Source organism: Diabrotica undecimpunctata, chromosome 10 (genome assembly GCF_040954645.1).
Source record: "Diabrotica undecimpunctata isolate CICGRU chromosome 10, icDiaUnde3, whole genome shotgun sequence".
NCBI classification, from domain to species: Eukaryota; Metazoa; Arthropoda; class Insecta; order Coleoptera; family Chrysomelidae; genus Diabrotica; species Diabrotica undecimpunctata.
This window is the reverse complement of record NC_092812.1, coordinates 16026639-16050866: the sequence shown is the minus strand read 5'-3', so window position 1 is coordinate 16050866 and position 24228 is coordinate 16026639. Positions and strand designations below refer to the sequence as shown.

The window sequence follows — 24228 nt, the reverse complement described above, 5'->3', positions numbered from 1 at the left end:
TTATTATAAACACATAAGCTATACTACAATTAAAAACTATGACCACTATGAAAAATATACGGTAGACTATGACTACATTTGTGCTTTAGCACTATAGTAAGAACAAGATTAAAAATTTAAATTCCTACATAATTATATTAACGAGAAGTTAATAAAACTTTTGTTCGTTATCAGTAAGAGAAAGCGCATTTCAGAATATATTATGAAAAATGTTGTTGATATTACAATATCAGATGATAGGAATACAAAAATAAAAAACAACTTACCTTTTCAAAACAACAATCAATCACTTCATTTTATCACGAAAAATTTAAAAATTGCAATGTAATTGAACCCATTTTGCGAGCTATGGTTACATTGATACTTATGTGGCAATTAGCTGTAAAGTCATTAGTCTTTCGCGTCGTATCATATTTTCCTAATATTTTTTGTAGGCAAGCGGTTTAGTTTGTGTAATATAATATCCCCAATTCGTCTCATAATATTTAGTTTTCAAAACAGCTGTTAATAATTCGTTCACATTTTTTAAAGCTCTTTGCAGTACATTTGAAAATAAGTCGACAGTAAGATACTTTACTTGTAGATTACTCCTTGTTAAATTAGCCTAGTTCTGCCATGGTATTTCATAGTTTTATTCTTATGATTATATCAGTGTTTGTTTAAAATCTATAAATAACTAGTTTAATGTTTTTTTTTTGTACTCCTAACATTTCTAATTAACTGCCTAATAGTCAATAATTGATTATTCACTCAATCGTTCCAGGTGTTTTAGAAAAAATATTGTATATCCTAATAATTAATAGATATATAGCTTATATATAGCTTATATCGCTATAGTTTGTGCAGTACATTTTATTATCCCTTTTGTGTATGGTATGCTTTTCAGCAAGTTGGTACTTGCTCTTACTTCTAAATTGACAGATCAGCTGTTTAACTGCCTGTACTGAACTTTCTTCTTCATTTTGCAAATATATATAAAAATTAATAAAACTCTGACATACCGTTAATTAAAATATTGGATACCCTATACTATTCAATCAACGGAAATACTAAGATCACACGGGGAGAATCTGTCTCTATCTAATTAGCCTTTTTCGGTCCATCTTTGGACATAAGCCTTCCCAATCCTTTTCCATTCTTCTCTGTCTGTCGGTATAGTCATCCACCTAGAGCCCACGTGCTTCTTGATATCATCTACCCATCTCAATTGGGGCCTTCCTCTGCTTCGTTTATATTCCCACGGTCTCCAACTTATAAGAATTTTGTTCCATCGGTCTTCTTTTTGTCTTATATTGTGCCCGGCAAATCTCCATTTCAATTTTGCAACTTCTTGTCTAACATCCCTCACTTTTGTTTTCTCTCTTATCCACTCGTTTCTCTTTTTATCCATTAGTCGTATGTGCAAGATTTGTCTTTCCATTGCTCTTTGGGTTTTTATGGTTATGTCCATGTTTGCTTTTGTAAATGTCCACGTTTGAGAACCATAAGTTAGAACAGGGAGTACGCATTGATTGTATACTTTAGTCTTAAGATGCTGTGGATATCTTTTGTTTTTAAGAATGTAGCTTAGTTTGCCAAATGCCGCCTATGCCAGTCTAACTCGTCTTTTTATCTCTGCTGTTTGTTTTTCTTTGTTACGTTTTATAGTTTGACCTAGATATATATAATCCTGAACTTGTTCTACTTCATCTTGTCCGATCCTCATTGTGATGTTTTCATCTGTATTTGTTATAATTTTGGTCTTGCTGTAATTCATAATAAGGCCTATATTTCCAGCTTCTACGTCCAGTTCTTTCATCATTTCAAATAATTCTTCTCATTTATCTGTTATCAATGCGATGTCATCAGCGTATATTAGATGGTTCAAGCGTTGTCCACAAATTTTTATACCTTTTTTTCCCATTCTAATCTTTTAAAAATATCTTCCAGAGCCTGATTGAAAAGATTCGGTGATACTGTGTCTCACGCCTCTATTTATTTGTATTGATTTTGTTTATTCATATACTTTAATTGTTGTTTTGGCTTCCTTATATATATTGGCTATTAGTTCTGCATAGAATGTAGAGTGTTAATTACCACTTTCCACCATATTTCAGCATATCTGCAGTTATTGCATCTTTTCCAGGCGATTTGTTGTTTTTCATTTCTTTCAATGCCTTCTTTATTTCTGATTTGCTTATTTCTGGCTGTAGCTCTGAGTTGACATTTTTTACTTTAGCCTTAAGTTGGTTTTTAATTGTTTCTGGTGGTTCCTTTTTTGTTTTATATAGTTCTGAGTAGAAATGGTGGATAATATTTATAATGTCATCTTTAATGTTTGTTTCTAGTCCGTTTTCATCTTTTATTTTGTTTATTTCATACTTACCTAATTTCGGTCTTAAGCATTTCATATTTTTGTTGTTTTATATTACTTTTTCTATTTTTATTTCTTGTTCTTTTCTCTTATTTTCTCTTATCATTCTGCTTATTGTTTTATTGATTTCTACATATTCTATAGCTTCCTTCTTTTATCCATAAGCTTCTTTGTTTCTGTTGATATATAGTTGTTCTTTTTTAGATCCTTTTTTGCTATTTCTTTTCCTGATGTAATCATCGTTGCTGTAAGTATGTTGTGTATTTCATCTATATCTTTGTCATCACTGTCTAATTTTTAAGTGAGTTGTTCTTTTAATAGGTCTTTGTATATCTCTTTATATTGCCCTAGTTTGTTTCTATCTACTAGATCCCAGTTTTTAATTATTTTTCTTTTCATTTCATAGTTACCGTCAACACTAATTTTTGCTCTGACCATCCAGTGATCGCTACCTGTTGTGAATCTGTTAAGAACTGTTACATCTTTAATGATATATCGTTCCGTTGACAGTATGTAGTCGATCTCATTTTTTGTGGATCCATTAGGGCTGATCCATGTCCACTTTCGTTGGGGCTTCTTTTTGTAAAAAGAGTTCATTGCGTATAGATGCTTTTCTTCTAGGTAGTTCATCAAAGTAGCACCTCTATCATTTCTCTGCCCATACCCGAAATCTCCTATTTTAGTTTCTTCTTTGTTTAGTTTTCTACCCAGTTTGGCATTGAAATCTCGAATTACTAGTATAAGACGATTTTTATGTTCTTCCATAGCCTTTGATATATCTTCATAAAATAGTTCGATATCTTCGTCATCATAAGCTGTCATGGGGGCATATACCTGGATAATTTTAATTGATGTTCTTCTTATTTTAAGTATGACATAGGCTGTATTCGGGTTTCTTCTTTTCGTCGAGTTTCTGAAAGGCCTATGATATCTCATTTTATGTTTGTTAATTCTTCTTCCAATTCATGTACTTTTCATCCGTAGACATTGATCTAATATTGTATGTCCCTATTGACAGGTTGACGGAGTTTTTTGATTTATGTTGTGTTCGTCTTAGTGGGTTTTTGTTTTTATCTATCAAAAGCGAATTATTGCGTCTCCCAGATACCGCGAGGCAGACCTTTGAGGTGTGGGATAATATTATGGGTTATTTCTGGTTTCGTCATAATTTACACTGAAATTACTAACAAGAGAGTGCTCTTACTTCCACATGTTCAAATTGATATATAGTACCAACAGATGCTAGTTATATACCATCAGTACTAATAAAATGAAAACTATCAAATTAATGTCAATTTCATTGAATAATCAAAACAATCGAAAATATATACCAAAACAACACAATAAAAGTAAAAGTAGAAGAAAAACTAACCGACCCTATTGAAGCTGGTAATGGGATAAGACAGGAAGATTTCCTGAGTCCTCTATTGTTCAACCGGATTATGGATGAAATAATAAAAAAGTAAGAAATAAAAGAGGATACCAAATGGGAGAAAAACAAATTAAAATAATCTGCTATGCAGACGACGCAATACTATTCTTTCAAAGTGAAGATGATTTACAACGTATGCTACACCAATTTCATATAACCGCCAGAAAATTTAACATGTTAATTTCCTCAAAAGAGACAAAATGCATGGTTACAACAGCAAGTTTACTAATATGTTAATTGGAGCTGGAAGGTCAGATAATAGAACAAGTGATGGAGTTTAAATATCTAGGTATCACATTATCTAGCTACGGAAAGCTCGAAACTTAAGTGGAAGATCCACTGAATAGAGCAAACAGAGCCGCAGGCTGCCTAAATGAAACAATATAAAGAAATAAAAATATCGGGAAAGAAACCAAAGGCAGAATTTACAAAACAGTTATCAGACCAATAATGACATACGCAGCAGAAACAAGACCTGACACAGAGAGGACAAAAAGGATGTTAGAAAAACAGAGATTAAAACACTTAGAAAAATTGAAGGTAAGACACTATGGGACAGAGCTAGAAGTACAGATATACGATGTAGATACAAGGTGAAGAACATCAAGAACTGGTTAAGAAATAGAAGAGTAGAATGGAACGATCATAAAGCCGAATGACAACAAATGGAGTAGTAGATACGGCAAGAGACGGTTACCCGATAGGAAGACGATCAGTAAAAAGACCACGAAAACCATGGAACGGCAACTTACTGGAGACACATTGAAAAACAGACAGAGTCATGTCTATATAAAAAGAAGAAGAAGAAGAAGAAAAAGATACACAGGATTGACAGGATAAACAATAAAATAGCTGCAAGAAAGAGAAAATGAATCAGTCATATTAATGTAGAATAGCAGAGGACAGAGTATTTGTCATAGCCTCAGACAAGTGCCCAATTGAAAAAAGACCACAGGTCGTTCAAAAAAGACGGAACTCTAGAAAGAAAATAGAATAGATTTAACAAAAAAAATAAAAGCATAAACATGTCTTTTCCTACTCTTTTAATATTGAAAATACGCAAATAGAACCTTGAATTAAAATGTAACCTTTGATACCTGTGATAAACCCATCACCTGAACAATGGCGCCGATGTATGAAGTTGAAATTTTTTACACCCATTTTAACTGTTTATTTTTTTATTATCTATATATGAGTTACGAACGATATCACAAACTTATTTATTTTCCACAAACAGGCTCTTTAATACCTTAAATTATTACTATACAAATCTGATTCGAAATATCGTCAAAAAGTAATACACGGCATGTAAAATTTAAATTTTCAATAAAAAGTAAAATATTAGGCATTACTTATGGGGTTCAAAGAACGAGCCTTTACGAAAATTTAAGTACTAAGAAGATCACCACAATCGGGCATACCCAGGGTAATGATTAAATAATTAATCGGCTAATTCGTCAGTCACCCCTTTATTATGATTTTGTCAAATTGGTCCTTTTTAGGACCAACTATTCTAATAACATATGTTTATAACTGTTAAGGGTATATATAGAGATCAAGAAACTTTACTTTACTTAAACTTATCAGACATATGCGCTAAACACGAATCTGACTTATTTCTAGTGCAGGAAACACATATAGGGCCTAACGTAGGGTATTTTAACCACATTATAGATATAGACATGCTATCTCTGTCGGAAAAAAAAGCAAAGAATAACTCAAAGTAAGAAAGGACAACACCAGTCAGCTTTCAGAGAACCTTTCAACGATGTTGAGCTTGGATCCACCATCTACATATTTAATGAAAAATAATACAACTACCGACATTGAAGATATGAGCACAAAGCTTATTACGAAATCTGGACCAAAAACACCATAATGGCTTATCCGGATGATGAACAACTGTATTCAAATTATGGAAACACCCAAAATCTAGAAACAAGCCAAAGTTGTTACCTTGCTTAAACCTGGCAAAAACTCCAACGACCACAAAAACTATCGGCCAATATCTTTATTTTGTCAGCTATTTAAAATACTTTTGCACAAGATCGTTAATATGATTTCACCGATATTAGAAGAAAAGCTCAAATTAAAAGACAAAAGTGGCTATAGATAGGGAAGATCATGTACATTACAAATGCTAAATCTTACCCAACACATCAAAGACGGGTACGAAATTTGCGTATGCCTACACAAGAGAATATTTTTTGTATCACTCAATGTTAAGAATAGCAGATGAATAACGGTCTCGCTTGGGGTAGCATAAAAGCACCTACACTGTATAACATTTACCCAAACGATCAACTCATACCGGTAGATAATAGGACTAATATTATAAAGACGATACACCTATTATTGCACAATAAAAATAAACTATGAATCAATTTTCAGCCAAAACCCCTGAAAAACTCATGTGCGCTGCTCAATTTCCCTAACATAGACGCTTTCACAAACTGAACATCCAATAATGTTATGAAACTCTTGAACTGTAGACTTCCTATAAATTTCTTGAAAATAGTTTGTATCCCACGGGATCAGTCACAGATCATTGTTTAAAACTAAAAGGTAAATTGAGGACCAGAAATAATATTCTTCGCAAGCTTGTCAGCTAAAAATGAGGCGTACGTCCTTCCGCCTTTAAAACATAGACGCTTGCACTATATGCTTCTGCTGCCGAATATACCTTGATAGACAAATTAACCATTCTTTCTTTTTGTGCACACTACTACCCATTTTAACACAAAAATATCTATTGCAGCACTTAACCATATTTATTTTGAGATAACCTTCTATCGAGATATCATATGAGTATACAAATAAGACCAGAACTAAAATAATAAAAAAGCTTTATACAAGATATCGCAGAAGAGTAGATGAAATAAAAGTAGTTTTTATTAATCGGGTGCTTACATAAAACGTACAAAGACATACTCACGTAAACAAAATACATTACGAAATTTCTGTAACAAAAAAAAACATCGAATTCGGCATTGAACTAATAAAATTATATTAAATAAAAAAACAACATTTCTAAAAATGCAGAAAAAATAAAATTTTCTATGCAAGCGAACATTCCATTAAATAATAAGCCGAAATCCTTTTGTATCTATATACCTGTTTTTTAAAGAACCAGTTACCTTTTAGTACGTAGTTATACCAGGTAATAAGATATCCTCTGTTACACAGTGTAATGCATATGACATTACACTGTCTACAAATAGTAGATAAAAATAAGGAGCCCATATAAACCGTTCAGGGTATATGTTGAAAATATACGGTATAATCGCACAGTTGCCAAACTCTCAGAGCTTACTTAAACCGATAAACGTATGGTTCAAATATACAATGAAAAAGATCTGAACGACCCCTATAATATATACACGTGAACTAAACGATATACATTTATGATACAGGGGTATTTACGGGCTCCAAAATTTTTTTATAAATTATTAAACTCTACATGTTGATGAATCGACAGAACCAATATTATGGAATGGTCAAGTGAGCTCCGTATATCGGTATCCACTTGACCACGGAGCTCAATTAAACCTGAATTTTAACATGGGCGGAGTCCACTTTATGCCGTAGATATATATATATATATATCTATATATATATATATATATATATATGTATATATACATATATATATATATATATATATATATATATATATATATATATATATATAGGGTTTTTATCGCGGTTCTCAAAGAATTAGTTTGTAAGCACTTTTTTAAATTATCTTTATTATATCTATTATAAAACACACATACATATCTAACATAACCAATGCAAAATTTAAAATAAACTATCTTTAAATTGAAATTCTTATGAAACTAATTAAATTATATAGACAATGTAAAATTTAAACAAACTATCTTTAAAATTGAAGTAATTATGACACTAACTAAATTATATTAAAACAATTTTGTACCTTTCTTTCACTGAATGCCTAAATGAAAATGTTCTCCAAAATAAAGATTTTAATCACCACTCAATGTCTTCGTTCTCAGCCTCGGTTATCCTTGTTTTTGTGAAATTACTTTTTCCAATTATCAGCTTCCACCAATTTAAAATATTTTTCTTCTTAACTGTATTTATATTTATTCTTCTTTTTAATACACCAATCTCCAATCACCAAATATTATATAATTTTAATTTTCAATTGATACTTTCTTCCATTATCCAATTACCATTTTTACATAACATAATTTTTAATCTTCAATAATATTATCTTTATACTGTTCATTAATCTTCATGAAACTTATTATATTGAACATCTGGACCTACTGACTGACTATCTTGAACTTACTGAACAATTGACTTCACTAACTAAATATGTCTGTGTTCTAACTAACTGACTGGCCATCTGACTGCACTGAACTCTGAATCCAAATCACTGGGTATTTATATCTTTTTCCATGTTCCGGAATCATCTGGCAAGAAATCATATTCGAATTGTTCTATATGATTGTTCTCGAAAAAGTATATGTTCTGGTTATGTCCATTTCACAGACATAACCATATTCGAGAACGTTCTACCGTAAACAAAGGTTAAATTCTGTATTCTAGAGAATTCTTTACTATTCTATCGAGAATTTTATCGACATTTAGGCTTTTCAGATCAGAATATAAACTTAAATCAGTAACTTAAACACTCTAATTTAATAAACTACACATTTTAAACAACATATTATTATAACCCCACTTATATTCGTAATAATTATTTAAAATGTCATTTAAGTGTATAGTTGGTTGCCTATGCACATGGCTCACTTAAATATATTTACAATATTATAATTATTAAAATAAAACTTTTTACGCTTATTATATGCTAACTTCTTAAGAATACCCTCATATAAATAATTTTTATAAAATTCTCTAGTATATAACTTATAAATTATTTTTAATCACTATTTTTCTTTCTCCTATATTCTATATCATTTCAATATATATATATATATATATATATATATATATATATATATATATATATATATATATATATATATATATATATATACATATATATATATATATATATATACACATATATATATATATATATATATATATATATATATATATATATATATATATATACATATTTGGTTTTTTCCATCATTTTCGTTTTTGATATTTCATTACTATAACTATAACTACAATTTATAAACTCTACTTAATATTTTCCTAAAAAAGACTTTCGATCATGAGTCCGAAACGCCAAATAACGAGTTTTACAAATATTGTTGTGTTCAACTATTTTATAAAGAACATTGTAAAGTTTTTTATTAAAATAAACTAATAATAAATTCAAATTCAATAGAATCCAATAAATTTCATCCTATATTTTTTAATTCATTAACGGTGAATCGTTTTTCTTTTTATATCTGCGTTGTAAGATTTAGCTACTTTTAGAAACGCTTCAGGGCCTATCTTGCAGGTTGTCTATAGAATTTACTTTTCCTTTTTTAGTTTCTACTATTACAGATTATACTTCATTTCTCTTCTATAATTTTAAAGGTTTTTATTTGTATATAAATGGTAGTATTTAAATTATAGTTTGCGATTCCACTATTTAGATAAAAAAATTTGTATTTGTAAGTTCATTTTAAAATATACATTTATGATGGTAAGCTCTCATTTTTAGTTTATTAAATGAATTTACAACAAAATAGTCAAATTATCAAATAGTTTGGTAGATATCATAATATTCAACTAAAGACATACTTATAAAAATCTTTCTGCGTGTAAGTTCACACTAGTGATATATTCTATCAAGCTTTTAGCTTTTATAAAAACACTTCTTAACTTAGCAAAAGCTTGAGCCAGATAAAATTGTTTATTTACAGAGAGAAGTACATACACACACTTTGTTCTTTTTGTTTCCTATAAAATTAATATTAACCATTGCGAGATATTAATTCATATGAATTTTACAGCTCTTTTTGCTTAAAGATTTGAGTTTTAATATGAAGACTTGGAAAAACAAAGACCAGTTTACAAACATGTTTATTTTTGTAAATTTTGAATAGCATCTGTTGAGAATTAAGCACTGGCGCCCACGCAGTAAATATAATGAATGTGAGGTAATAGTCCAGCAGGCGATTTCGTGTCTCAGGGGACCCCTAGACATACAGTAACATTGTCTAATACATTTATTGTACAATAATATTAAATTATTCTTTATCTCTGAGTCTATCTAAACGTTCTATCTAAACGTTCAAAACTATTGCTCCATAATACGAACTGCGCAATGTTTTCGTGTTCACAGACTAAAAATTATTGTTCAATACTGACCCTACACTACATGATGCAATGTAGAAATATGTAAGTCACAATAAAAATTAAGCTTTCACATTTACGTGTATACATAACTAAATAAAAAAGAAAGCTAAATTTTCTGTAATTTAAAGTCGTCTATTGTAAACTATTCTACGACTAACGGAAACCAAGATAATATGGTTCGTCAAAGTGTGATGCTTGCAACGATTTGTACTAACTTTTTTAAACATTTATTTTAATTTCTAGTTTTAACTTCTTTCCTTGTACATTTAGGTATACCTATACAAATCGTTGAAAGCATCACACTTTGACGAACCATATCTTGGTTACCGCTTTAAGCTCAGGAAAATAAACTTTATTTCGTGACACTGATCCGGCAAGGCAAACGACAGTTGTTTTGAGTAGTTGAGTATTAGACTTTTCTCTTTTATAGCAGAGAAAACTATAATGATCTGCACAGATAGCAGACAAGCGCTACTAACCTTGAATAGACCACGTGCCACATCAGGTTTAGTAATGGAGAGTCACGAGTCACTAACTCAAGCTTCAGATGGTAATACCATTATCCTTAGGTAAGTTAAAGGACACAATAGGAATAAAGGCAACCGCATTGATGACCAATTATCTAGGAAGGCGGCAGGCCTAAGACTCTTAGGACCTGGGGATCTTTTTGGTTGGTCAACTACAACAATCGCGGAAATTGTCAAAAATCACTTCCATACGCAAACCGTAAAAAGATGGGAAGAAGGGCAAGAATGTAAACTTGCCAGGGTAACACTAAGTAACCTTGAAGAGTCAACATCAAAGAAGTGCTTGGGAATGATCAGGAAAAACCTACGTTTGGCAGTTGGTTTTTTAACTGATCATTGTCAACTAAGCAAACACCTCCACACACTGGAGCTAGCAGACACACCTCTATGTAGGAAGTGTGAACGAGAAGACGAAACTGTAGAGCACGTCCTATGTGAATGCAGGAGTTATCGTTAATACGAGAGTATGCGTTCGGCGAGTCCTGGCCCACACCTGCCCACATAAGAGAGATGTCTCCTGGTGACCTGTCCACCTTCCTAGAAATGGCAGGATGGAGAATGAGCTAAGGGTGACAGCTTAATTGGTCAAGTGTGGCCTAAGTGCTGTGAAACTTAACTCATCCTCCCTACTCTACAGATACAGATAGACTTTTCACTTTTTTCGTCCATCAGCAAAAAGTGAAGCATTTGAAACAAATTTGAGAGTAATAAACTTCTGTCATAAATATACAAATCTTAAAAATGGCGTTTTTTAAATGTTTGTATTCTTATTTATTGCTCAGAAAGTCGCAAAATAGGTAAACAACTTCGGTTTTTTATAAATGTTAATAAGTTTTTAAAAAATTAACTTATAATCGTCAAATTACAGGGAATATTGAATATTCTAGTGCCTAAAATATGAACAAAATTTCAAACCGATAGCTTAAATAGTTTAAAATTTAGTTAATTTGTTTATCCCCAATTAAATTTTTTGCAAAGAATATAAGTCGGAAAATTGTATAGTTATAGTACTTATACGGACTGAGTCTGAAAGAAGAAGATTCAATCTATTATTGTAATTTAAAAAAGATAACGAAAAATAATTTTAAAATAATTTTTTAAAAACATGTCGGTTTTTGGCTTATAAACTAGAATAACTGTTTAACCATTGCCTACGAGAAAATTATTTTTTCATATGTAGACAGCCTGCATTTGTTACAATTTCAAAAAAAAAAAACTTGTCCTAGGACAATTTGGGACGAAGTTTGTCCCTTTTTTTTAATTGATAGCAAATTTGTTTATAATAATTAAGAAATTTTATTAGCGTAATTTGAATGAACATACTTTAAATTTTTATTGTGCAAAATTCGAAAAAGATTGCCTTTTAACGGAATCGTTCACAAAATTTCAAAATGTGGTCCCCAAAATCGGCCGGCTTTGAAACTCGTGGGAGTAGTGGAGGGGAAGGAGCTGTTCGCTATATCTCTGGTTCCTGTTCATGGATTTCTACGTTACTTTTTTTAAATTGTTTGTAATTTTTGTGTACATTACAAATATATATTATTTAAATAATTATAATTTTAAATGAACCATCTAATTTGTTTAAACAATTTTTTTTCAGTTTTTATTTTTTTAGTAATATTTGAGTTAATTTTTATTGTAAAACATTAATATTTATGATTAATTTATACTTCTTCAATTAACCATTTTCATACCAACCTATTTTTTTATTTATAAATAATTATTTATTTAAGAATTTTTAAACAAATTACAAAAAAATGTTTTTTGTTTCAAAATTACTTTTTTTAATAACTTGAGTTATTCTGAGACGAAAGTTGTTCTTCTGTTTTTTTCGTAAAATACTTACTTTAAACATAAAATGTAAATAAACAATTAAAAATGCCGAAAAAAGCCGGTTTTATCGTTTTCGAGGCCATTTTTCAGACTTCGAATTTAAAAAGAAAAAATATGAGGTGAAAGCTAGAGTCCATTAGTTTCAAAATGCACAAGTTCGTTTTGATTTTATATGGCATAAGTCAGTTTAAAATATCCATAAACAAATTAATATACTGTTGCGTTTCGAGATATACAGACTTGACAAACGTTTAAACTTTACCGTTAGAAACACATTGTTTATTTTTTACCCACGAGCTGAATTTTCTTTTAAAATAAAGGACATGATGCTTCAAAATTACAGTAAAAAGTTTACAAAAAGTTTACATCGGGCTGTTTATTTAAAACAGTTTTTCAACAAATAAAAAAAATTCATTTTTTTATTTAAAACTAATTTATTTTTTTGTTTGTAATAAGCAGATTCTGATGATAAACTCTAAAAAAAACTAGAAACAAACAATGTGTTTCGAATATTAAAGTTTAGATGTTCGTCAAGTCTATACAGGGTGTTTCAAAAAAAGGTAACCCCGTCTCTAGGGTACGTAAAAAACTTAAAAATAATTGGGGTTTGTTTAGTAAAAAATTTTTGTAACGCAATCCGTTTTCAAGATACAGAGCGTTGAAGAACAAAAATTGTACGCATTTTTTACGATTTTGCCGAAACTACTGACAATATTGTAATGAAATTTTATACGAATATGTTTTGGAAGCTGATACATCCCATGAATTTGTTTTTATATCTGATTCTCATAGAGGGCGCTAGTTACACGGATCGTACTAAGTATTAGTCAATATAACTTCTTCAAGAGTATAATTATTAATCAAAATTTCAAGTAAACTTAAACATCATTCAATTTTACACGAAAAAGGTACTCTTCGTAAAACTCGATACTGTGTACCGTTTTCGGAATATTTTGATTTGAAAATTATAAAGTAATAATTGATGCTGGTAGTAATGATAAAGTTCTAATAGGTATACCTCTATTTTCTCCAAGTGTGCCATGGAAATCTGACATTTATTGATTGTTATGACGATAAATCAACAATAATTAGAGTTTTGAAACCTTGTTATTTGTAAAATCAAATCAAAATGTACTCAAATGTTGAATACACTGACATGTTATTAACCTTAGGCGAATGTTTAGGATGTTCTAGTGCAGCTGTGACACGTTACGCAGAAAAGTTTCCTAGAAGAAACTTACCAAGTAAAAAAACATTTAGAGCCATTGAACGACGTTGTCGAGAAACTGGGAATGTGAGACCAAATAAAATAAATTCTGGTAGACCAAGAACAACAAGAACAATTAATAAAGAAAATAATATTTTAAATTTACTTGATCAAGATCCAACAGTTAGCGTAAGGAATATAGCAAGACAAACAAATACTTATTCTTCAAGTACTTGGCGGATACTGAAAGAACAGCAATTACATCCTTATCATTACAGACAAGTCCAAGAGCTCTTGCCAGAGGATCTACCGGTTAGAGTGGATTTTTGTGAAACATTGCAACAAAGGACAGCCCACAATCCAAATTTTTTAAAATGCATTCTTTTTACGGACGAGGTCACTTTTACGCGACAAGGTATGTTTAACTCCCATAATGCACACTACTAGTGTGATGAGAATCCACGAGTCAAAAGGGTATCACATTACCAACACTCATTTAAAGTTAATGTTTGGGCAGCAACTTTAGGTAACAAATTAATAGGTTATCATACTCTACCTGGAAATTTAAATGGTGATATGTATCTTGATTTTTTAAACAATTCCTTATTCGAGATATTAAAAGAGTTAACGCTAAACGAGCGAAGATCTTTATTTTTTATGCACGATGGAGCTCCACCACACTTTGATAGAAGGTGTCGTAATTGGTTAAGTAATCATTTTCCGAATCGATGGATTGGTAGAGGTGCTGAAGCTCCAATTCATTGGCCTCCGCGGTCATGCGATTTTAACCCTTTGGACTACGCAGTTTACAGAGGTAAATTCACGCCAAGAATTGGAAGAAAGAATTCAACGTCAATTTAATGACATCATAGCTGATCCCCTACCGTTTAGAAGGTTAATGGAATCTTTAGAAAAAAGAATAGACTTGTGTATTCGTGAAAACGGAGGGCATCTTGAACACTTACTGTAATTGAGTTTTGTTTTATGTTCTTAGTCATTAATTTAATTTTCTTCTTGTGAGTTTTGTTTAATTACTAACTATTTTATACCATCATCAATTATTACTTCATAATTTTCAAATCAAAATATTCCGAAAACGGTACACAGTATCGAGTTTTACCAAGAGTACCTTTTTCGTTTGAAATTTTGATTAATAATTATACTATTTTGATATAATAATTGCCAGTAGTTTCGGCAAAGTCATAAAAAATGCGTAAAATTTTTTTTTCTTCAACGCCCTGTATCTTGAAAACGGATGGCGTTACAAAACTTTTTTACTAAACAAACCCCAATTATTTTTAAGTTTTTTACGTACCCTAGAGACGGGGTTACCTTTTTTGAAACACCCTGTATATTTCGAAAAGCAACGCTATATCAATTTGTTTATGGAAATTTTTAACCGACTTTTGCGATATAAAATCAAAACGGAATTGCAGATTTTTAAACTACTTGACTTAATTTCTTATCTCATATATTTTGTTTTTTTTAACTTAATTAAAAAATGGCCTCAAAAAACGTCAAAATCGGCTTTTTTCAGCGTTTTTAATTGTTTATTTTCATATTTTTTATAATTTGTTTCAAAATTGGTGAATAAATAATAATAAATAAAAAATAGGTTGCTATATATAGAGTTTTTAATTATAACTACTTATGTTTTACAATAAAAATTACCAAATATTATTAAAAATATTGTTTAAACAAATTAGACAAACTAAATGGATTATTTTAAAAATTAATTATTTAAATAATACATATTTGTAATGTACGTAAAAAGTGCATACAAATTAAGAAAAGAAATGTTGAAATCTATCAACAAGAATAAGAGATACACTTATCAACTCCTTCCCCCTCCAGCGCTCCCGTGAGTTTTACAGCTGGCCGAGTTTTAGGACCATATTTTGAAGTATGTGAACTATTCCATTAAAAGGTAATCTTTTTCGAATTTTGCACAATAAAAAGTTAAAGCATGATCTTTCTTGTTCTTAAATGACGTTAATAAGATATTTTAATTTATTATAAACAAATCTGCTATCAATTTAAAAAAAAAGGACTAACTTCGTCCCAAATTGTTCTAGAACAACATTTTTTTCTTTTAAAATTGTGAAAAAATGCTGCCTGTCTAAATATGAAAAAATCATTTTCTTGCAGGCAATCGTTAAAAAGTTATTCTAATTGTTTATAAGCCAAAAATCGACTTGTTGTTGCAAAATTATTTTGCAATATTTAAAATTGTTATTCTTCGTCTTTTTTAAATGATGTTACAAGATCTTCTTTCAGAGTCTGTGCGTATAATTACCATATTTACATAATTTTCTGACTTTATTCTTGCAAACAATTTATATTAGATAAAACAAATTAAATAACTTTTAACATATTTAATTTATCCATTTGAAATTTTGATAATATTTTAAGCAATACAAGACCCAACATTGTTCGTAATATAAAGATTGTACGTTTGTTTTTAAACAAGTTATTAACATTTATAAAAAACCGAAATTTTCGAATTATTTTGCAACTTTCTAAGCAACAAATAAAGATAGAAACATTTAAAAAACAGTATTTTGAAGATTTTTATATAACATAAGTTTGTTACTCTCAAATTTGTTTCAAATGCTTCAATTTTTGCTGATAGTAGAAAAAAGCGAAAATTAACTGGTTTTTGACATTAATTTTTTAATAACTAATTAAGTGCAAAAAAAAAGACTGCAGGAAACATAGGTTTTTGTTACAGAGGTCCATACTACTTAAAACAACTGTCGTTTGCCTGGTCGGTTCAGTGTCACAAAAAGGGTACTTTTTTGCTTATTTTCCTATTGAGAAGTATATACGTATTGTCCTATATACGTAACAAATACCTAATATACAAGAAAAAAGCTATAATGAGCAATTTTAAAAATACCGTAAATGTTAGCAAAAATCGCTTGCTTAAAATTGGACTTAGAACTTCTACAATAAACCATTCTAAGGGTAATTCATTTTGTTTTCAATAAATGTACTATTGCATAAAAGAAATTTATAGAACAATGTTTGCGAAAAATTAAGGAAAATGGCCCAAATATATAAACACTTATACCAAACTTTATTTTGAAGAGAAAAAACAGAAGTATTTTATTATACCTAAACCACCTTGGAAAAAAATTATAGGGCAAAAAGGAAAATCGTGTTTTTTCGTTTTCTTTTTTCTTCGTTTTTTGAATATATTTTTGACAAAAAAACTATTCTTGGCTAAAAAAGGTGATATTTCGATACGAAATTTTATTTTCAACAACTTTTCTGTAGATATACGAAAGATTTGTACGAAAAGTGCATATAATTCACACAAATGCACCCTAGTGCATAGGGACTAATTCACCCTTTTCTCAAAAACACACCTCTTTAAATGGTAGCACTCCACAGTTATTTCATATTTGGATATCTATTGACTATATGAAACAATAAAACTCCTTGAACGTTATAGTTTCTTTCTAAAATACATGTTCAATAGCCTATGATTACTAAGTCAAGAACCAAAACCCATAAAAATAAATATAACTCAGCAGGTACTAAAATTTCCTCGCATTTATTTTCATTTTCTGCAACGCTTTCACTCTTTTAATTTTTATTATAACAAAAGATGCTATACAAAGCAAACTACTTGTATACTGGTTTATTGATCTTTCCAAAAGAGAAAATTAGTAAACGTAAGCACACTTGAAAAACTTTTGAGCATAATAATACTCTATGTGTGTTATTTTATATACACTTTTATTTTTCTAACTGTTTTAAGTTTAAAGTAACATTACATAAAACTTTAATTAGACTCAGAATAAAAATTCTATAAAAAGAATAAATCATAATATCGGGTTTTTAAGATCAAATAGGAGCAGTGGTTGTAAACATTATGTAATTTCCGCGTTGGAATCTATGTAGGCGATTATGAACTGTATGTATATTTATGTAGGGTTCCGGTTTGCTGTGTTCAACACAAACTATGGCGCAGGCGCGTCGGACACGACTCAAGCGCGCTCTGACGGAAGTTACCAGCGATACGGTGTCCTATGTGAAAACGGTTGGAAAACTTAGAGTCCTTTTGACTTTCTAAACCAAAGTTTGAGGCTTTTAAGAACCACTTAACCTCAAATAATTCTCGACTATATAAACAGCTTGCCTCGCAATTTTTTGATTTTTTGTAAGGAATATTTTTTGAAAAGTTTTCTTGAGCATGACTAAATTACGATTTTGGAAAAGGTAGATCTCTTTTTCACCGAACAATTAGGACGTATAATGCAACAGTGTCTATTTTAAGGTAGATATGTTTTGTATTGTTTTTGGTCATTATGTGTATTCCCACGAGCTGATTAGGTCTCTGTAAATTAAAGTGAAGAGTACTTATCTTTTAGGTGTTCTTGTACAGTGATAGTCAGTATATACAATATTTATTTCTAATTACTAATTCCATTTTATTACTCAATTGTCACATTAGGAAATTAATCCTAGTATATACCTAGACATTGCCTGGTATGTAACAGCAATTGGCTCAGGAAATGGATATTAGTTTCATTTTGACATGCCTTAGCCATTTATGTGGCCTTCAACTGTGAGATTTTATTAAGTTAAATCAGTTAACCCTACGAATTAGGCAAAATAATCCATTTTTTCTTATGAATTATATATATAATAATTTCTCCATACCCACAATAATACTTATTTGTTGGATCAAAGCGCATCCGTTGTGTTGGAACGTGACTAATTAGGTAATGTTGGTAATTTTAAAAGAATATAATATATACTTGAAATGTCAAAGACCTAGTTTTAAGTCATTGTATACATTAATGATATAATTATCTCCGAATTACTGACAAATGTGATAATGGTGAATTTGTGTGTAATAAATTTCTGTTTTATATCTAGATCAAGTATTAATTGATGATATACATGTTACCCTTTACAAGAACCTAAATTAAATAAATTCAAATCGAATACTTAGTGATTAGAGTGAGATAAAAATAGGAAAAATGAAAATGTTGCGTGATTCAGTTTGATTTTATTACAAAGGCAGCTACAGATCGTGTTAAATACCGTTCATGTTTAATAATGTAATCAAGACACACGCAAGAAAGTATGTTTTTCAGAACTATATCTTATATCAGATAAGTTAAAACAATTAAGATATAAATATAGTAATTTGAAATTTCTGAATATAAGAATTCGTAACTTGTGGAATTTATATTTGACAACACATATGAAGAAAATTAAGACAAAAGTCTTAATTTGGACTCAAAGTCGACGTTGACAAAAGGTTTTGACAGTGAAAGAATCTATTTTTTTTAAGCCCTTCTCTCTATTTGAATTGCCGAGTATAGGTCTCTCCTAATTCTCGCCATTCATCTCTGTTGTTTGTAAGACTTTTCCACATTGGCCCTGCAGTTCTTTTAATATCGACGTTCCAGCGCATTTGCGGTCTTCCTCGTGATCTTTTGGCTTCATATAGCCTCCAATTCCCGATTTCTTTATTCCATCAGCCATCCTTACGACGTTCGTTATGTCCAGCCCATTTCCATTTGAGTTTAGCTGCCTGTTCGACAGCATCTTTTACTTTTGTTCTATTATTTATTGGTTTTATGGTCTTTGAGTGAGCAAACTCAAAAAAACGCAGCATCTGTCGTTCCATAGCTCTCTTCAGAGTTTTTCTGATCTTCTTCATGTTTATTTTAGTGAATGTCCAGGTTGGAGCTCCATATGTAAGTACAGGTAGGATACAGGAATTAAACACTTTGGTTCGCAGTCTTTAAGGTATATTTTTAGTTTTAAGTACGTATAAGATTATTCCGAATGCTGCCCATCCCATTTTTACACGTCTGATTATTTCGGTAGTCTGATTTTATTTGCTTACCTTGACATTTTGACCCAGATATGTATATTCATCTATGTGTTCTATCTCTGTCCCTTGGATGTTTATCATAGGTTTGTCATCTTTGTGTGACATTAGTTTAGTTTTGCTGAAAATCATTCTCTTTTTAGGGATTCTGTGTGTAGCTCCTCTATCATCGTATTCAGTGCATTCCACTTGTCGGCTATTAGTACTACATCATCTACGTATCTAAGATGGTTCAAGTATCTTCCGTTAATAGGGATTCTCTTATTTTCTCAATCTATTGACTTAGATATCTCCTAGGGCAGCTGTAAATAAATTTGGAGATATTGTGTCTCCTTGTCTTACGCCTCGGTTGATTTTTACTGGTCTTGTTTCGATTCCATTACCCAACGTCACTATCATTTCAACTTGTTCGTAAATATTATGTATTAATATTCTGTACCTGAAGTCTATCCGGTTGTTAACTAATGCTTCTTCTATTGCCCACAGTTCTACGCTGTCAAAAGCTTTTTCATAATCTATAAAAGCCAGACATAATGGGAGATTGTATTCGTTAGTCTTTTCTATTAGGATTTTCAAAGTATATAGATGGTCACAGGTGCTGTACCCTTTTCTAAATCCCGCTTGTGTTACTGGTTGATATCCGTCATTTTAATTATTAACCTGTTTGTAATAATATTTGTAAAGGTTTTGTAAATTTATGAATGAAGTGAAATTGGTCGATAATTTTTTAGGTCGTTGGTGTCTTCCTGTTTGTGTATAGTATTGTTTTAGCAGTATTCGATTGGTCGGGTATGTTGCCTTCGAATAGACATTTATTAAATAGTATTTTTAGATATGTGATGGCTTCTTCTCCGCCTTCCTTCAGCATTTCTGCTAGGATTCCATCGCTTCCAGGAGCTTTATTCCTTTTTATTTATTTAACCGCTCTTTCTATTTCTTCGTGGCTTATTTCGGGCATCACTTCTGAGTTAGCATTTGTTATCTACCTTTTCAAGTTCTGCTTTGAGGAGTTAGGGGGATCGTTTCTGGAACGATACAGATCGGCGTAGAACTTTTCAATTGAGTTTGCTATATCAGATTTACTTTTTTCTAGTTGCCCTTGTTTATTTTTAATGGTTATTATATTTTTCTTTCCTAATTTCGGTTTGGTGCATTTGAGACTTCGATTTTTCTCTATGACTTGTTCTATACGGTCTTCTTAATGTTTTTTAATGTCCTCTTTTATCTGTTTTCTTATTACTCGATTAAGTTCCTTAAATTCTGCAGTGTCTCTTTTGTTTTTTTCTTTGTTTCAGCATGTTTTGTGATTCTACACACATTTTGGATTTTCGTTTTCTGTTAGCGGTTGCCACTTTTGAGCTTGCATTTCATAGTTCTTTTATTATGACTTCATTGATTGCATTTAAGCTAAGTTTATCTAGGTTTAATAATTTCTCGGGTTTTAACTTGCTTTTGTATTGTTCTGTATTAGATTTTAGTTTATCTGTGTCTATATTCCAAGTTTTTCTAAATTTATTTCCATTTTTATTATGTTTTATCTCTAATTTGGCTCTAACCATTCGGTGATCGCTACTTACTGACGCCGTATTTACTACTGTTTTGTTTACACAGTATGTAATCTACTTCGTTCCGAGTTTTTCCGTCTAGGGATAGCCACGTCCACTTTCTTTGAGGTTTTTTTTATAGAATGTGTTCATTGTATAGTATTTGTGGGCTTATAGGAAGTTAACCAAGGTTTCTCCTCTCTCATTTCTAACTTCAGAGCCGAATTGTCCTATATAGTTTTCGGTTTTTTTAAGTCGTTGTTGTAATAATTCGTGCTAGTTTCTGCAATTTTCTCATAAAGTCGTTTATCTGTTCATCGAGATGTGTTGCGGTTGGAGCGTATACTTGAATAATTTTCAGGGAGATGTTCTCGTTTACATTTAGCTTTACAAAAGAATCTATATATGTATATATATATATATATATATATATATATATATATATATATATATATATATATATATATATATATATATATATAGCTGACCAGGCCCTAGATGCCGATGGTTTAGAGTTTTTCCACTGTTTTCCTCCATTTTCTTTAATCTATTGCCGCAGTTCTCCAATTTTTTGTCCGGATTGTTTGTATTTGTTATCCCTCTGCATTTGTTTGTCTCCTTCAAACGTCTTCACAGTCTTTTACTCCCCCGAATATATTTCTTAAAATACTCCGTTCCCAAATGTTCAGCATATTTTCTTGCTTTTTGTTCATAACCCATGTTTCGCTTCCGTTCAGGACCGTGGATTGGATCACTGTTCAGTATAGTCACAATTTTACCCCTCTGGAGATGTTTTTGCGCTGAGTAGTTTGTGTGGAGCTCTAACAGTCTTCCTTTCTTTCGCAATCCGCTTACTAATTTCTTGGCATTCTTTCCGTTTACTTGTTATGGTTACTCTTGGATACTCAAACTCCGTCATCTTTTTGAAGCCATACTATTTACTCTCATTGTTTGTGGTAGTCTTTAGTTGTGTGTCTTTATATGCGATCTGCCTCATTTCCATGTACTTTGTTTTTTGATCAGTAATAATCAGTCCATACTTTTTAGACTTCAGTTCAATAAGTTTGAAAATCATCAGCATTTCAACTTTAGTTATTGCCATTAACACTACAACATCCGCAAAGGCCAGGACTTATCTTCTGTTGTCATAACTCATACCTTTCGTTCGTATTCCTCTCTCTCTCATTAAGAAATTAAAGAGTATTGTGGACAACGGAACTTCCTGCTTTAGTGTCTTTCTTACTTTAAATATTCCTGTTAGGCTGCCTTCTATCCTTATTCTATTTTTGGTCTTGATTAAGGTCATTTTTACTAGTCTGATCATCTTTTTTGAAATTCCGAGTACTCTTAGGGCATGGTACAGACGCCTGCTTATCGCAGAATCGTAAGCTTGTTTGAAATCTATAAAGAGAAGGTTTAGCTTTAACTGTTACTCGTACGTACTGCTCCTAATCATTTTTAAGACAAATATTTGATCCATGGTGGATCTGCCCTTTTTAAATCCTCCCTCGTATTTACCAACCTACTCGTTTAAGTGCCTTTCCAGTCTACTTCTGATGACTCTGTAGTTTTCGCACATTTTTTATCTCCCTTATTATACGAGGGATATACTATTGCCTCTCTCCATACTTTCGGCATTTCCTCTTCCTCCCAGATTTTCGTCAGCAGGCTACTTACTCGCGTTATAAGTGCTTTTATCTTATGGTTGATTAGTTCTGCAGAAATACCACTGCTGCCTACATTTTTATTGTTTTTCATGCTATTAATGACTTCTCTTTTTTCTTCTACGGTGAGAGTCTTCATTGATTCCTCCATGTCGTTGACTTTCTCTACCATTTCCACTTGCTTCTCATCATCTCGATCCGGTTCTACATTAAGCAGCTCTCTGAAATGTTCTTGTAATCTATCTATCTTGCTTCGCTTATCTAATATTAGATGCCCTTTTTTACTCTTGTAATAATTCTGTTGTCTTGCGCCTTGGTCACTGCTCCTTTTCGCTTCCTGGTAAAAGGTTCTCACATTTTTATTTATGTAATGTTCTTTGGAGCTTTTATCCATATGCTTCTGTATCCTTCTCCTACACACTTTTTCGCGTGTCTTCTTTCTGCTTAAATATTTACTTCTATTTTCGTCACTTTGTTTCTCCATATATTTTAGTCTCGTCTCGTTTCGTTTGTTAAGACGTTTCTTGAAATCAGCATCAAATTATTCTTAATTTCTCCCCTTCTTTACTTAACTTAATCGCTTTTGAGCTGCTTCCTTTATAGCTTATTCTATTATTCCCTACTCCATTTCGACGTCACCTTGATTTTCGCTTTGAAGTAGTTTTGCTGTCACGTCTGCTTGGAAGTTGTTATTGGTATCTTTTTTCCTTAGTTTAAGAAAGTCATATTTTTTATACGATATTCTCTGTTCTCTGACCTTTGGGATAGTTTCTTTTAATTACGTGATCATCAGTATGTGATCGGAATCGGCGTCTGTTCCTTTATAACTTAACTTAATTTGGCGTGCTTGCTCGCGACGTGGTCAATTTGGTTGCGTGTTCTACTATCTAGCTAGAGCGATCCATGTTTCTTTGTAAATTTTCTTGTGACCAAAGTAAGTACTCATAATTCTCAAGTTGTTCTCTTGCGCAAAACCTACCAACAAATTACCATTTCCGTTGCTTTCGTCATGTGTGCTTTTGTTTCCCGTAGTTTTTCAGTACATCTCTTCATTCCCCACCTTGGAATTTAAATCACGGAATCATGGAATTTGATTATATATAAGTTCAATCTTACTATAAAATTCTTTTCGTACATTCTGGTCTTTATTTTCTGAAGGAGCATGCACATTAATTAAACTTAATTTTTCAGTTTTACCCGTTAGTCTCAGCCTACAAATTAACTATCCTACTTTGTAGATGGTCACTAACTATAATATTCTAACATTCAGTCTTCGCCCTAAAGTAATTTTTACAAAAGGATATTCGTTCATCCATTTTCCCAAAATATATGTGATAACTTATGACAACTCTTTCAACTTTGACCCGCAGAATAAGTTGAAGTATTTTATATTGCGCAGTTGATATATATGTTTCGTGTATTTTAATTTTTTTGTGGATAATGTGTATGATTTCTGTTTATTTCTTTAGTTGTTTTAGTACTTATATTTCTGGGATTGGCGATTTACGAAATTTGAAATA

The 24228-nt window shown here is 31.1% G+C and overlaps 1 protein-coding gene across 2 annotated transcripts in view; it reads left to right on the top strand.

Moving 5' to 3' along the window:
• SK (small conductance calcium-activated potassium channel) overlaps nucleotides 1-24228 on the top strand; it is a 975882-nt gene that overhangs the window by 729441 nt on the left and 222213 nt on the right. For both annotated transcript variants that reach the window (XM_072546075.1, XM_072546076.1), the window contains one exon: nucleotides 17584-17691. In XM_072546075.1, coding sequence (XP_072402176.1) covers nucleotides 17584-17691 — 108 coding nt within the window. The remainder of the gene's footprint in view (nucleotides 1-17583; nucleotides 17692-24228) is intronic.